Source organism: Salvelinus alpinus, chromosome 2, assembly GCF_045679555.1.
Source record: "Salvelinus alpinus chromosome 2, SLU_Salpinus.1, whole genome shotgun sequence".
Lineage (NCBI taxonomy): Eukaryota > Metazoa > Chordata > Actinopteri > Salmoniformes > Salmonidae > Salvelinus > Salvelinus alpinus.
In genome coordinates this window covers 42,425,570-42,440,998 of record NC_092087.1, presented here as the reverse complement: position 1 = coordinate 42,440,998, position 15,429 = coordinate 42,425,570, and the positions used below count along the sequence as shown (strand labels likewise).

Below are 15,429 nucleotides of genomic sequence, written 5' to 3'. Positions count from 1 at the left end.
GTTCAGTCCCAGGACAGCACGGATAAGAAAAAACAAAAAAACTGCATCGTATCCCCCAGAGAGACCATCCTGGTTCAGACGCGGTTCAGTTCTTTGAGAAAAGTGAACACTTCTCCCGGTGTGTTGAAGAGATGGCTTCGGCCTTTGTACTGAACTTTGATCCGCGCAGGGTGGATGAGGTAGCCGGTGATGTTCTTCTCCTTCAGTGCTTTGGCGGCAGGTCTTTCATCTGTTTGCGACGTCTGGCGAGATCCGCGCTCATATCCGGGAAAAGGCTGACCCTCTTGCCATCGATAGTGATGTCCCCTTTGGCTCTTGCGAGTTGCAGTATCTTCTCTCTGTCCTGGAAACGGAGGAACCTGATCAGGACGGCCCGTGGGGGCTCATCTGGCCGGGGTTTCTGCGCTGATGTTCTGTGGGCGCGTTCGATTTCCAACGGCTTGGTGAAGTTGATTATACCTAGGACATCAGGGATCCATTGAGTGAAGAAACGGACCGGGTCACGGCCCTCGCTGTCCTCTTTCAATCCCACCACATGGATATTACTAGGTCTGTTCTGGTTCTCCATCTGGTCTACCTTGTTTTTGAGGTAGGCATTGTCCTTCTGCAGTTGTATCAGAACCTGGTTATGTCGAGTGATGGTGTCTTCAACTGTGCTAATGAGCAACTCAGCCTCAGTCGTTCTCAAAAGGAGATCATTCATGGAGGATTTCAGGTCGTCAATGGAAGAATGGAGTTCAGACGATTTCTTGTCAATTTCCAGAGAAAGACCTTTGTTACCATCCTGAATTTCCCGGAGGAGAGTAGCCAGCATTGCGAGGCTGCCGAGAGCAACAGTCTGGAACTGTCGTCTGAGTTATGAGGGCTAATGCTAATCTTGCTAGCTGTAGCATTATCGTTATCTTGGGAATCAACAACGTTTTGGTCGTCCTTCTTGCCTCTTGGTCGGAGGTCCATGGCTCTTTGGGAAGGTAAGTACTTGACAATTTATCAGCCGATGTTAGAATATTGTTTCAATGTTGTTATTTAGGTAATAATAGAATAACTTTGAAGAGCTCGGTTTGTCAATGTCTGCTCAGCTCCGCGGCATCACGTGCTCACTCACACTCACATTCTTAAACCTTCTCTCTAGTCTAGTGTTAACACGTAGCCTACCTTCTTAAAGCCTTCCAGGACGGTCTTCATGTTCTCGTAGCGTCTGAAGAGGTCCGAGAGTGAGCGCTCCACAGAGTTGAGGTCAGCCAGGGCCTGGTCCCGCTCCAGGATCACCTGCTGGACGCTCTTCTGGGAGCCCAGGACACTCCTCTTGTGCTGCTCGTCCTCTGTAAAGGTCACAGGTCAGACAGTTGAGGGACATCCAAACAAGGGTGTGTCTCAATAGTCTAAATAGGCTTGTTATTATCATCTAGTTCCATGGATTTGCACTGATGTGGAATTAAATGGGCTGGTGAAAGCCATAAGCCGGTAGACATCTACCATATTGCTTTCACCTATCCCATGATTTCATATCAGTGCAGATAAAATGAACTCCTCAAGAACTTACCAATCATCTGTGCAACGGTTTTCTCGTACTCTGCCACTATTTTCCTACAAGAGACAGATAAACACAGGAGAAATATGAATAAAAATGAAAAGGTTTATTTTCAGTCTAAAAGGTTTCTTGTGAGTTTGTCTCTGTTATATTCTAAATATGATTATCTTTGAATTATGGCAAACTAAAGCAACAGCGCCATATAATACCTCATCTCTAACACCTCCATGTGGCTTTCTTCATACTTTCTCTTCCATTCATTGGCTTCTATCTCTTTAGTGATTATCTGTTGGGGAGAAAACACTCTAGGGTTAGAAGAGGCTTGACAGCCAGGCATCCATTTGCTTGCTACTTGTTGATCATTTAAGCATGTTGACTATCGTATAATTTAACAGAAGTACTGTAGTATGTGTTCAGTATTACAGTGACAGTCTGCAATCAAGGAACTGAGCCTTTAGCTCAGAGGGCTAGCTTGGTGTTACTTAGGTTGTGTTCATTAGGGCAGGCAACGGGAAATGTTTTTTAATGAAAAATGTGCGTTTCTTATTAGTCAAAGTAGTCCCTCCCTATTTCCGTTTGGTGCCTAATGATCACGACCCAGGTTTAATCAGTCAGTTACTGTACCTCCTCTCTGATCAAGGTGAGCACTGCTGCTTTGTCCATCTCACTTTGCGATATGTTCTCCAGGGAGGAAGGACTGCCTTTATCATCGTGACCCTCACAGCCAATCAACTTTGGCCCTGGGGTGATTGACAGCTCTTCACTCTGTTGACACCAAGGACAAAACATGTCAGTCTGGTCTCTAATGCAAACGGGCTTCTATTGACAAATTATGACAACTAACAAATCAAAAGATCTAGGCCAGGGATGGGTAACTGTCTGCCCGTGTGCCGCATAGGCCCTCTTTTTAAGGCGTGCGGATCAATTTCCAAAAACGGGGCCCTCGACCCCAATGTATTTCGGGGTCAGGGTCTCAACTTACTGTTGAGAGTTAAAATAGTAGAATACACAAGGTGCAATTTCAAAATTTGGTTGTGCATCAGCAGTTTTTCTCTTGTTTTGTTAGTCACTGACAGTCACTCAATTAGCTTTGTCAGCTAACAATGTTTAGATTGGTAAGTTAGTCTAGACAGCTATCTAAAATAGTAATCATGGCCGAATACTGACCGGGCATGCAGGGCACGTGCCCAGGGGTCCTGACCTCGGGGGTCCCCCCATTGATTTTGCAAGTCACTCTCACTCAGATATCATATTAACATGGCATAAGTCATAAAAAAATGTGTAGAATTATTTTTCTCTCTGCCCCATGGCAAAATGTGTCGAATTGCAGAAAACGTGCTTTAAAACGACAAAATGTTCTTTACGCCCCATGGCAAAATATGTAGAATTGAAACAAATGCTACATTTCTCTCCGCTGTCAAGAAGGGGCCCAGTAAAATGATTTGTCGGCGAGGTGGAAAAGGCTAGACCCGGCCTTGGCTACTGGTATAATGCATTTAGTTAGGAGAGTTAAGTAGTTTAACTGCACAAATGGAGTGATTGCACAAGTCAGTTGACTGCATGTGTGGGTATGGATGAGGGTACGCTGACCCACGAGCCACTGCGGCCCCTCATGACGAGTTCAAATTCTTTGTGGCCTCACCCCCATCAAAGTTGGCCAGCCCTGATCTAGGCCTACTTACCGAAGTGCAAATGTCTTTCTCATCCATACAGTGTGTTATCCTCGCCTGTGGACCTGAGGGGGGAAAAATAATATTGAATCAGTATCATGAATCAGGGGATGGAGGGAAAGTTATTGTACTCAACACTTGATTTTCAATGGCCAATAGGTGGCAGTAAAACCCAATGTGAGATTCAACAATCCAAGAGGCTCTCCAGAAGCTGCTTTTATGCTTTGTCTAGGACTGCTTCTTGCATTTAGCTGTTTGTTTTCTTGACCCTTTAAGCAGAGTCCCTTTGACTATGACTTGATTATTGGACACATCTAAAACCAGGGTTCACAAGCTTTTCACTCATGTCCCCCTTCCATCATTGGGGAACATCCTGTACATCTTATATGTGTTCATGTGATATCTGAGTGACTCAAACATTACAACAAAATCAATGGGCAAAAAAAACCTAGACAAAAAATGTTAGCTGACATGAGCTACTTGATCTGGACAAGTTCAAAATACTGTAACTCTCTAAGGTCTGCAACATCACAAGAGGAAAACTGCTTATGTACTACTCAGTTTCGAAATTGCACCTTGTGCATTCTACTATTACAATGTTCAAGAGTAAGTTGAAAGCCCGACTGAGTTCCTTAAAAAAGCAAAAGGAACTCAGCTAATAATATAACTAAACTCAATCACTGTTAGCAAAACAGCCAGTTCTGAACAATGCATGCCTGAGCGAGCAGACTTTTAGGGTCCCTCGGCTACGCACAACACTCGCCCGACAGTTGCCCCCCTTTAAGCAGGGCTGTGTAAACAGAATTGTCTCCTTGAGCCAACACTCTTACAGTAATAGCATAGCAATGTTTTTGAAACAGCTAAAATGTACAGACATTTTCCTTAATTTTGAGACTTGTTTTATTTAGTTTTTAACCTGAAGTTGTAGCCGTAGCTTTGAATCTGTTTATTTTTGCTTGACTGCACTGAGCTACTGAGGTCCAAACAAAAGTAACTCCCGTGGAATTATCAGCATTTCTAGTCACAATTTGCTTGGATCTCATAATATAACGTCCATGATATTGATAAAATGAAACCTGGTTTGTTCTTTAATACGGTACCTAGTGTAAGCCAAAGAGCTCGTGGTTCAGCTAAACGTCAGCTACAGCTAGCACGTTTACGTGAGGATGCAGAACATATTTTGTTTCGCTAACTAGATAGCTAATGTTACCTTGCTGTGTAGCCTATATTATAATATGAATGACACTGTATGATAGCTTTACTGTACTTTTATATTCGTATGGGTGGGTAGCTGAGGAACCCCAAACTCTGTTCTTTTATATTGAGGTGGTGTTGAGTTTTGATAACTGGTCGTGGGATTTGCTAGCAACAACATTGAGTCACAATCAGTAGACTTCTGTAAAAAAAAATACATTCTGAATACGCTTCACTGTACTTATGTTTGTCCTGTACAACTGCAGTCCTTCCGCGGGGTGCTGAAATTCATATTTCTAATCAAAATCATTTAACGAATACAACCACCAACTTTTTCATCGTTGCTCGTGCTACGTAAATTACCCTAAATCCTAACCTTAATCATAACCCTACCATAACCATAACCATTACCTAACCTTAACCCTTACTGTAACAATTTAACATTTCAACTTCAATGGGGTAGGGACATCCCAAGGACCCAATTGAATCTTAGTTTACGTAGTACGAGCAATGAGTAAAAAGTCAGTGGTTGTATTCGCTAAAAGCTTTTAGAATTGACTGATGGTGACTCAATGTTGTTGATAACAAATCCCGCGACCATAAGAGAACGGAGTTGATGGTTCCTCAGCAAGGGAGGGGTAAACGTTCATGATTTGATTATGAAGTATGTTGTTAGTTAGCAGGAGTTCCCTGTGTATTGTCAGGTAATTTAATGTGTATTGACGAGAAAAGAAACCATTTAATTGTCTGCACCTGCTTGTGGATTGTCATATTGTTCAATATTGTAGCCTAATGTGTTTTAGAAGAAAAATTGCTTGTATTGTTAAATCGTTTGTGCTTACTGGCTTCTGTGATATTTACGGTCAATTTGCGCTGCGGACCAAGAATGTCACGTTGCCAGCCACAACGAAAGGTAAGGCAAATGTGAAATATGAAGTGAAAATTGGAAATCTCTTTCGCCAATCTGGTCCTCAGACTCCCCTTAATCTCTCGTAATGGGAATAGGGCCTATAGAGTAGACCTAATCAGCTATATTTCTTCTTTCTGGAAAAATGTGCCCTTTATAAACACATTTCATGCAATTCTACTACATTTTATATGACTGGAGACATAGCTAGGCAACATATTTTTTAATAAAACACAAATTAGAAGCCTACTCTGATGACTGACAAACAGATCAGTGAAAACGACCTTGTCTTGAATGCAAAAAATCTACAGCCTACGAAAAGGGGAGACACAAATTGTACAATATGACGTCCATCTAGCCTGGAGGAGGACATTATTGTCCCCCAAAACACTTTCCAGTGGTACTGATCCAATGATAAAGACAGTGAATATGCTTGCACTCGAGGGATAGGCCAATGATCTCCGCTGTTGCAAATAAATTGTGTTCGCTCAATTGGGAGTTGAGAATTTTGATAACTAGAGACAGATTCGTATTTTCTTTGTCTTCTCTTTTCAGCAATAGCCATTTGATTTTTAAACTGTTTTTCCTACGATTGTATTTTGAAATATTGCGATAGGCCAAGGTCTATTTAATTGCTTTTCTGACTGCTGCAACTCAACAATCAGCTATTTGCTGCGCGCTTAAAATGATCCACAGCTCATTTTGAAAAGAAGCTAATGATTCTCTGTGGCCAAATCATGCTCTCTGGTGTAGTATTTTGAAAGATTGTATTTATTTCTGTATATGCACGAGTAATTATATAGCTATTTGGGCAGATTTAAATCAATTTACTTTCATGGAAGCTTATCTTCCCCTAGCCTATTGGACGTGTCACCTGTGCCGACATCAATGTGAAAGTAACCTGTGCATAAAACAGCTGGCCTCGAGGCTTACAAGGCTAAGTTCAACGCCGATATCAGATTCAAAGCAATCGGCGCACTGCCTAAAAGGCTGACTGACAAAGCAAACTCTGTCTCTGCTTTCTTAAAGTAAGAGAAAGGCATGCCGGCTGGCAGCTTCTCTCGGGATGATGCTCTGCATGGTCCTAAAGCCAGCCTGCTAATATGCTAAACAGCCTTTACATTTTAATCGGGATTGGAATGATTTGCGTCTACTTTAGTGTAGCCTACTTTACATTTTTTGGTCTTGAGCTAGGCGACTGCCATACCCAACTGACGCCCCTGCCTGAGAGCAAACCAAATGTACCATCCAGCAGCGCCTGGCTTTTGACATTGGATGGGTTGGCTGGGCCTTTGGCACACGCTGAGTCTTCCTCCACCTCGGCCTCCTCCTTGGCTTTCTGGCCCATGATGCCACTGCAAGCCAGCTTTTCCTCATCGGTGGCATGGCGAACACGGCGGGGCATTCCTTGAACCTGGGACACCACCGCATCCTCTTCCTGTAAACAAGAGAATGCAGTGCCAGCGTGCCGTCAGTCTAGAAGACTCTAGAGGAAGATAGAACACTGATGTGATGGTACTAACTGTCATTACTGTATTAAATTCAATGTATTCCATCTGATAGGCGTTGAAGATCATTCTATAATTAAAGCCATAATCTGTCAAATGTGCATACTGTACCCTCAGAGAATAAGTCTACCAACAAAAAATCATAAACAATGCAGCAATATTCCAAGGTGCATTCTATATGCATTTCAACATGCAAATAGTACTTGACTTCTCTGATATTATAGGATTTTTGTTTGGCTTTTCAAAGCGTTACATGTGGGGGTCACTTGAAGTAGTTTGATAGTCTATTGAAGTACAATGGGAGGTCAAAGACTGATAAACAGTGCTGAGAGATGAGTAATGCATCTGTCAACACGCCAGGGTTGTACTGCAGTGCTAGAGACACACTGATGAGTGTGTGAGAAAGGGAAAGGCACTGGTCAGCATGAGAGAGAAGTGTGTGTGTGTGTGTGTGTGTAAATGAGATGAGGTAACCTACTGAGTAATAACAATTGCAGTGACACTGCAGCAAGGTTATATTCAGCTGATATTACACACACACACACACACACACACCTGATTGCAGACATCCAGGACCAGGGACTGGTTTTCATACTTCTTCACCTTACAAGAATTCCTAGAGGAAGAACACAGGCAGAGGATTTGTGAATAAAAAAATATAGCATTGGTTATTGGGGCACTCAGCTAAGATGACATGTTTACTTGACATGTAATTGTTCAGGACAGGTATCTAATAAATAGCTGTTGTCTAAATATGGATTATACTGTAAACACTACAGGTCCCATTGGTCTTGTCAGTGTTGCACACTACAGCACTGTTAAAAATCCTATGCTGATAGAAATCTGCTATTTAACTTTGCAAAGAGTAACAAGGCAACCGTTCAGGAAATTACCAACTAGCTAATGAATCCTTGTTTTTCAAGGAGGGTTCACGTGCCAACAAGCAGGAGTGCAGGTCACTAAAAGCATCTTCACTGAGCTCTCATCATGACAACACATGCAATGGGACAGAAAGCAAAGACGGCATACCAAGCGAGAGATTGAGTGGTGGAAGAGCGAGTACTACTTACAATAGAAAACAGAGAAACTTCACTTGTTCAGTGGTCCTGAGGCGAACAAACACAAGGTGGAAGGAGAAGCAGAGAAGGGGTGCGTGATAGACAGACAGTGGAGGTTGGTTGGGTAGATGGGAGGGAGGGAGGGGAAACAGCGGTGGCACAGAGAACATTTTGGGAATGAAGGATGAAGGAGAGAGAAGGAGGAGTGAGTAGAGGTGTTCTGCTCAGCATTAGAGATGAAGGAGTTAGGTTTCTAGGGGGCTGAGGTTTTGGCAGCGGGCGTCTGACCCAAACATTAGGATGCCAGTGACTTCGTAAAAGGCTAAAAGAGATCCAGTAACTGCTGCACCACCTAAAACTAGTTTAAACTGGTGTGAAAACCACAAAGGAGGGCTTGATATCACATACTGTAGGATAATGACAAGGAAGACAATTTCATGTTTTTCTTCTTGCTAGGACAAAGCACATTTCTGAAAACAGAATTACCCTGAAGAAGGCTACACTAGTGGTGGAACACAACGCATGCTTTGGGTTGACGTGCTGAAATGCCGAGCTGTGGGTGTAGTGGACTTACTTGATGATCCTGTCCTTGCTTTTCTTTGGAGGCTGGCGCATTTTCTTCTCCTCCTCTAGAGGGCGATCCAGCTTTGGTTTCACTGCTTCCTCTGCTGGCCTCTCAGGGGTATCCTGGGAAGTTGGGTTTTCACTGCCCAGGGGTTTAGATGGCTTAAAGGGTTCCGCTGAGTCGTCAAAGTTCTGAGGATCAAAGCTGTAGGATCCTTTGGGCAGAACTGGGGAACTGCTGATTTTGCAACCACCACCCCCAAAGGGGTTAAAATTAGGGTCATCCCACTGGTTGGGGTCAAACTTATAAGTGGACTTGGGAATTGGAACGTCGTCCAAACTTAAGGAGGCACATGGCACGGAAAGCAGTTCCGAAGCTGTTTCTGAAACTGGCTCTGCTACCGGTTCAGCTACGACTGGTTCGGGTGTCGGCGTCGGGACAGGTGCAGTCGTTGTTGCTTTGGCCTTTGGTTTCTTGGTGGCGAGCTTGCTGCCAGGCTTTTTACCCAGCCTCCTTGGCTGTGTTTTTTTTACCTCGCCTGCCTCGTCTAACCCAAACTCCATCTTCACAGGCTTGGTCTCCTCTGATGCCTCCGACGATAACTCTTTGACCTCCTCAACCTCCATTTTAGGTGAGGAACTAGTCCCACAAAGCGGTGGAGAAGAGCTACGTACAGGCAAAGGCTCCAGTTTGGGAAAGGAGCTACTTACAGGTAGCGCCTCAAGTGTGGGCAGGGCATCGGCTGCAAAAGCTGGGGGGGAGTTCTGTATCTTGGAGCCTCCAATGGCGAACGGGTTAAAGCTGTCGTCAAACTGGTCCGGGTCGAAGTTGTAGCTAGCCTTAGGGATTGTGATGATGTCAATGTCCCCGTCCCCCTGTGTGCTAGCCTCGCTCAGGGCTCCCTTTATCTTCAGGGAAGGGGGCTTGGTTTTAGGGATTTTAGTGAGTTTGGCCTGCGGTTCAGAGATGGTCTCAATGGGGTGTCCATTACAAACTGGCTCTGTGCTGCTAGACATTGGCCTCTCTTCCTCGGGTTGACCTAAGTCCAGAGAAGTAGCCAGTGGCTTCTCCTCAGGTAGGCCTAAGTCCAGAGAGGTAGCATTTGGCCTCTCATCAGGTAGATCTAAGTTCAGAGCAGGACTGGTCATTGCTTCTCCATTGGCATGTGCTGGTGGGTCTGCTGTGGAGGGTTGAACCTCGGCAGTGTCTGTGTTGGGAAGCATTTGGGGCCCCTTCTTAGGGTCCATGGGGGCCTCCTCCTTAGGGTCCACGGGGGCCTCCTCCTTAGGGTCCACGGGGGCCTCCTCCTCAGGAGCCAAGGGGGGCTCAGCCTGGCCCATATTCTGGTTAAAGAGGCTATGAGCTGGATCCCCGGCTAGGCCAGACACCATCAGCTGTTCATCCTCCTCCTCCAGGGTATCTGGTGAAAGCAGGAGAGAGGATACGAAAAGTCGACTCAAAAACCAGTAGTAGCTGCCAGAACATAAATAAAAAACACAAATGCAAAAGACGATGATCAAAAATGTAATTTGGAGTGTGATGTAATTTCAACAAAAAAGCCTTCTCAAGGCAGGTTGCAACAGATATTAAGAGATGATAATATTCCTTGGTTGCTACCAATCTCACAGTAACATAAAGTTGCATCTATTTCCATGGTTACGCTTTTCTTTAAAGGCCTAATAACATAACAATACATTTGCTTGTTCTGGAAACTGTAATAAGGGAATATGGGAAAGCCTTAACAGGTCAGATTGAGAGTGTATGTCTTGAGGGAGCTGTTGCTGTTGTTGCTTTTGCAACACTGCCCAGAGGAATGTACAAATGTTTCCTGATGGCCGTCATCGTCACAGTTTTCATGCAACAGTCTGTTGCTAAGGAACAGGGGGCAGCAAAGGCCCTAGTTTATTTATATACAGTGGAGTGGAATAATTAATATGCTACAGTGTTTAATGCAGCTTTGATCCTCTTATTCAAAATATTTAGAGCTAATCATCACTAAGCAAAGTCAAATCTTTCCATCAGTATGTTTACGTACGTGTGAATGGGTGTGGTGTGTGTGTGTGTGTGGACAGAGAACAAGAGGGCCACAAAGAGAGGTACAATATATAGGATCTTGATTTGAGCCAGTTTGCTACAGTAGGAAAATAATCCTGCAGCAACAGGAAATGTGAATTATTATGTGGATTTTAAATAATGGGGTTGATACATTTTTCATGAGGCAAAATCAAGTCTGAAAACGTGGAAATTACAAACTTCACCCTTACAAAAAAAGATTGCAGTTTTGAAACTGCAGTAAAAGTGCACTAACTGCAGTCGACTGTTGTATTTCGGACGCAGTAATTGCAGAATATCTGCACTCTGTAATCTTTTTTCGTAAGGGCAGAAGCCTTTTTAAACCTCAAATACACAACACGTTTTACATTTCCTGCATTGCAAATGAAGATCCTACATCTGTACAGCTTGGACAGAGCAGATCTGGTTAACTGCTCTATAGTCAGTTCATCAAAGTTCAGATCCCTGTACCCAGGAATTCAAGGTTAAGTTATTGAATCCATATTTAATGGAGATAGGGAACATGGCTATATTGCTATATTATCAAGAACACCTATTTCTGATAAGCAGTTTTGCTGTAGTGTCTCTACTATGCCATTATTAAGTTGGGACCTGATACTGCAATAATACTAAGACTAACTCTCACTGGACAGAAGTACTTTTGTACTCATTTGATACAAATAATCATAGTATAAAGGAAAATAGAGTTATATATTTCAGAATATACGTTATACTTATTGTCGGCACTAGGGTTTTTAGTTCAACCCTAAAACAATATAGCAGTCGCTTCTTTTCCTTCAGTAGCCAAAAGCAGCACTAAGGACCTAAAGTAGAACAAGACTAGACAGTGGGGCAAGACAATACATTCCAAGTTAAGAGTGGTTATATAAGCTCTCTCACCAGGTCTGAACACTGGCAATCAACTTTCTCTTATTTAAGACCATCCAAAAGCTGGTTTTATCGGTAAGGCAGTTGGTTATGGCATGAATTTTGAAAGCCTATCCAGTCGTGATGCACACTGCCCGTATGCGCATGGAACAACAGTAGCCTAATGTGCTTTTGGTGCCTGTATACTTTGTATCTAGAAACATAAAAAACAAATGAGTGCGATCTGATTTGTAAGATGGTTCCAGGATGTTCATAAAACATAGGCCTATTTGAGAGCAGTACAACGTGAGTGGACATTCTCTCCTTCTCTTTACATTGGATCTTTGTCCTGCTACTGTGAAAAGTTTGGATGTGCGTAAAACCCTCCATAGTCTGCCTCGTTTTAATATTATATGCCCACAGGGAGAAATTATGGTGTTTGTAAGTGTGACATAGCCTATTTAAAACAAGTTGTTGTTTTGTTTAGAATTTGATTCAAATGATTCATTCTCTCTCTTATTAGGCCTTATCAATAATGAATTTAAACTTGCTTATTGACTATGTTTGGCATGTCCATGCTCAGCCATAATGCAATTTACAGTAGGACTAGCCCCTATATCAGAGCGAATGCTTGTGCATTCATCAAAACCCAGTCCTTTCGCAAGTGCGCAGATAATTATGATAGTGAAAATAGCAGAAATATTTCTGACACACCCCTGCTTAGATTAGCCGTTACGTTAGGTTGTTAAAATAGAGCCCATAATGTTTTTAGTTTGAAAGAAAATGTCCTGCAATTTTTACCATTTTGCCATGGGGCGGAGAGAACATTTAGCAATTTTATAACTCATTTCATGCAATTTTACTTGTTTTGCCATGGGGCGGAGAAAAATGTGCAGTTTACAACTAACCACATTTTAAAATTGCACCACACTCCTCTTTATAGACGTATAGACATTATTTCTGTCTATAAATCCTACAACATTCTTTTACTTTACTTATTGCCGAGATAGTTAAGTATTCAGAGAGTAGGACAAACAACAAAGTTGGTTATTTTTGTGTACACTACTAAACATTTCTAAAAGTACTTGCAGCTTCATCCTAGCCTGTTGCCAGGTCTGTTTGTGCTGTCTTGCCAACTCATATGGTCTTTATTGGCAAGACAGCACAAGCAGATCTGGGACCATTAGCAAAGCAGCACAAACAAATCCTGGAACAGGCTAGCTTCATGCTGCCAAGAACAGTCTATTTCAAAACGGGCCAGTGAGCTAGAGTTCAATCTTCAAGAGCAAGAGGAGGAGTGAGGAAACATCAGGAGAATGTTTGTGGTTGTGGAATAGAACAGAAGACAACTCCCTCGGTGCGTGCTGCCAGCGAATGCAGCCTTCTCCGACTCCACGGCTCACGAACGACACTTTCACTACCCCAGGCAGTGAGCAAACAAAGATAGCCTGGACACATACTAGCCTGTGCTACGCAATCCCACTCAAAGCAGTTTCAGACCCCTTGCTTTTACAGTCCCATATCAAAACACAGTGGAGGGAACCGAAACAAAGCTCTCAGAGACGAAGAAATACTTATTTAAAAGTAACTTTGACAGAGTGAAAAGCAGCACGGCTGTCCAACTAAACTACGCCTGCTCAAATACTTCCAAACCAGTCTGAAATCCAGCGGGTATGTGGTTGCATTGCATGCACTCTCTATGAGTTTTGAGACCATCTAAATTATCGCCAACATCTACTGGACATCATACAATAACTGGGTTTGAAATGAAATGTTTCAAGTATTGTAAGTAGGTTACTTCAAAATATTGGGACTGGGAGTAATTTGGAAACCACTGTTGCTTCACTGACTTGTAATGGGCTCATAGATCCAAAGTGGATCAATATATTGGAGATATTTCTAGATCCCTCACAGGGTAAGTCACTCTCATGACTTGAAACCCCTCCCACAGACAATTGAAAACAAAGAGGAGCAACTGCTTTTGTTCACGGCTGACCTCCCGAATTCCATAGTCCAAAGCCAATTCTTATGCACGCCGTGATCCAATTCTCTACCCTTCTCCAATGTTAACATTTTATTTGAGCCACACATGCTACTGTTTTGGAGTGGCCTCCCTCAGTTTGACCTGAATGGCAAATATAAGTCCTGTATTCAGCCGATGACTTCCTACCGGGCACAGACGTCAATTCACAGTCTATTCTGCATTGGTTCAAGGTAAAGTGATTGAAATGACGTGGAAACGACATTGATTCAACCAGTGTGTGCCCAGTGGGTTCTCTCTCACAACAAGCGTAATTGTTGGTGTAAATAAGGTCATTGTGTAGTTTAATATCAAGCTTTAAGTGCTGTGTAACTTTAATGGTCTTTGTGAATGTCTAACGGTCAGATGGATACCTAGAGAAGTACGGTAGGCAAACAAAGCACATCTGTCTTCAATTACAGCGGCAAGGTACACTTCCCTCCGTTTGGCCACATGTCAGACGGAACATAGTTAAAATAGCTTTACAGTAGGTGCAGTTTAATCTAATGCAGTAGCAGTCCTTTGAGAGCAAATGCAATCTGCAGTTTCAGTTGAGAAAACATTATTGATCGACATCAAAAGGTCTGAAGGACTAATCTACTTGATTCCACCAAACACGGTATTTTGTTTATGAAAACAGCATATTGAAAACCACATCTGAGGTGACTGTTAAAAGTTGGAGCACCATGATAGCGCGCGCACACACACACACACACACACACGGTTCCCCACAGGAAGTGTAAGACAGAGAGACAAAATCTCTATTGTTGCCATGGAAACTCCAAAGGAAGCCAGCCAGCTAATGCATTCTCTACACGTGAGTGTCAGTCAGTGGTGCGTGGGTGTGGGAGTGAACTGAAGAGGTGGTTGGGGTGTGTGGTAGGCCATGCCATGTACTGTAGATGTTGTGAGGGACTATTTTGTGCAATAATATCCCAACAATATCCCTTACTGTGAAGCTGCTCTGTGTGGTATGTCATTATGATATAGTTGTATGATGTCATGTTGTTGTTTTTGTTGCTGACTCACATGCCCAAAGTAATTGCCCTTCGGGGATAGATAACATTCATTTCATTTTTTTGTTGAACTTAATGAAATACGTGCAAGTGATTTTCAGCATGTTTTGTGCCTACTTCTCTCTTTCTGTCGTTGTGTGTTGAAGGCAAGCAGCAGTGCTCTCACCTGCTCTGTCAGTGGCGAGGTTCTCCAGCTCTCCTGGGACACTGAGTGGAGCGTGGACAGGACTCTGAGCCTCTGGGGTCGCAAAGTGGCCCTCTGAGTCCGAACTGGAAGAGAGAGAACGAGAGAAAGAGAGCGAGAGAAACAGACAAAGACAGAGGTAGATGAGTTTGGTCATACCACTAGAATATCTGGAAATACAAACTATTGTAAAAATATCATTCTAGTATGTGTACTAGTGCAGATGTTCTAGTATGCGTACTAGTGTAGATGTTCTAGTATGCGTACTAGTGCAGATGTTCTAGTATGCGTACTAGTGCAGATGTTCTAGTATGCGTACTAGTGCAGATGTTCTAGTATGTGTACTAGTGTAGATGTTCTAGTATGTGTACTAGTGCAGATGTTCTAGTATGCGTACTAGTGCAGATGTTCTAGTATGTGTACTAGTGTAGATGTTCTAGTATGTGTACTAGTGCAGATGTTCTAGTATGTGTACTAGTGCAGATGTTCTAGTATGTGTACTAGTGTAGATGTTCTTGTATGTGTACTAGTGTAGATGTTCTTGTATGTGTACTAGTGTAGATGTTCTTGTATGTGTACTCATTCAATGCAATGTGTTTGCATACCTGTCATGTGCAAAACCAGTTGGCTACAACTGATAAACAACTAGCAGTAGTATCTGTGAGATCCAATGTTGTGTTATAGGTATAGCAATTAAACACGGCTATAAAAACATATATACTGCACGATCATCTCTCTCTGTCGCTATCACAAAGCCGTGAGTGATAACACTATCATCAAAGGCAGGGTAGTGTTTTGCCCCAACAAGGAACAGGAGACAGAGGGCACATTGTGTGCTATATATCACTTGTTGTACC

General features: G+C 42.9%; 1 protein-coding gene across 6 annotated transcripts in view; it reads right to left on the bottom strand.

Annotated features, from left to right (window-relative positions):
- LOC139562185 (transforming acidic coiled-coil-containing protein 1-like) overlaps nucleotides 1–15,429 on the bottom strand; it is a 44,258-nt gene that overhangs the window by 11,814 nt on the left and 17,015 nt on the right. For 3 of the 6 annotated variants that reach the window (XM_071379644.1, XM_071379625.1, XM_071379607.1), the window contains exons 2-11: nucleotides 14,555–14,658; nucleotides 8,443–9,853; nucleotides 7,881–7,916; nucleotides 7,366–7,426; nucleotides 6,548–6,740; nucleotides 3,214–3,266; nucleotides 2,156–2,296; nucleotides 1,741–1,817; nucleotides 1,544–1,587; nucleotides 1,156–1,322 (exon numbers count right to left, since the gene is read on the bottom strand). In XM_071379644.1, coding sequence (XP_071235745.1) covers nucleotides 1,156–1,322; nucleotides 1,544–1,587; nucleotides 1,741–1,817; nucleotides 2,156–2,296; nucleotides 3,214–3,266; nucleotides 6,548–6,740; nucleotides 7,366–7,426; nucleotides 7,881–7,916; nucleotides 8,443–9,824 — 2,154 coding nt within the window. In that variant the 5' untranslated portion in view covers nucleotides 9,825–9,853; nucleotides 14,555–14,658. The remainder of the gene's footprint in view (nucleotides 1–1,155; nucleotides 1,323–1,543; nucleotides 1,588–1,740; nucleotides 1,818–2,155; nucleotides 2,297–3,213; nucleotides 3,267–6,547; nucleotides 6,741–7,365; nucleotides 7,427–7,880; nucleotides 7,917–8,442; nucleotides 9,854–14,554; nucleotides 14,659–15,429) is intronic. The other 3 variants (XM_071379655.1, XM_071379635.1, XM_071379616.1) reach the window with 1 other exon arrangement.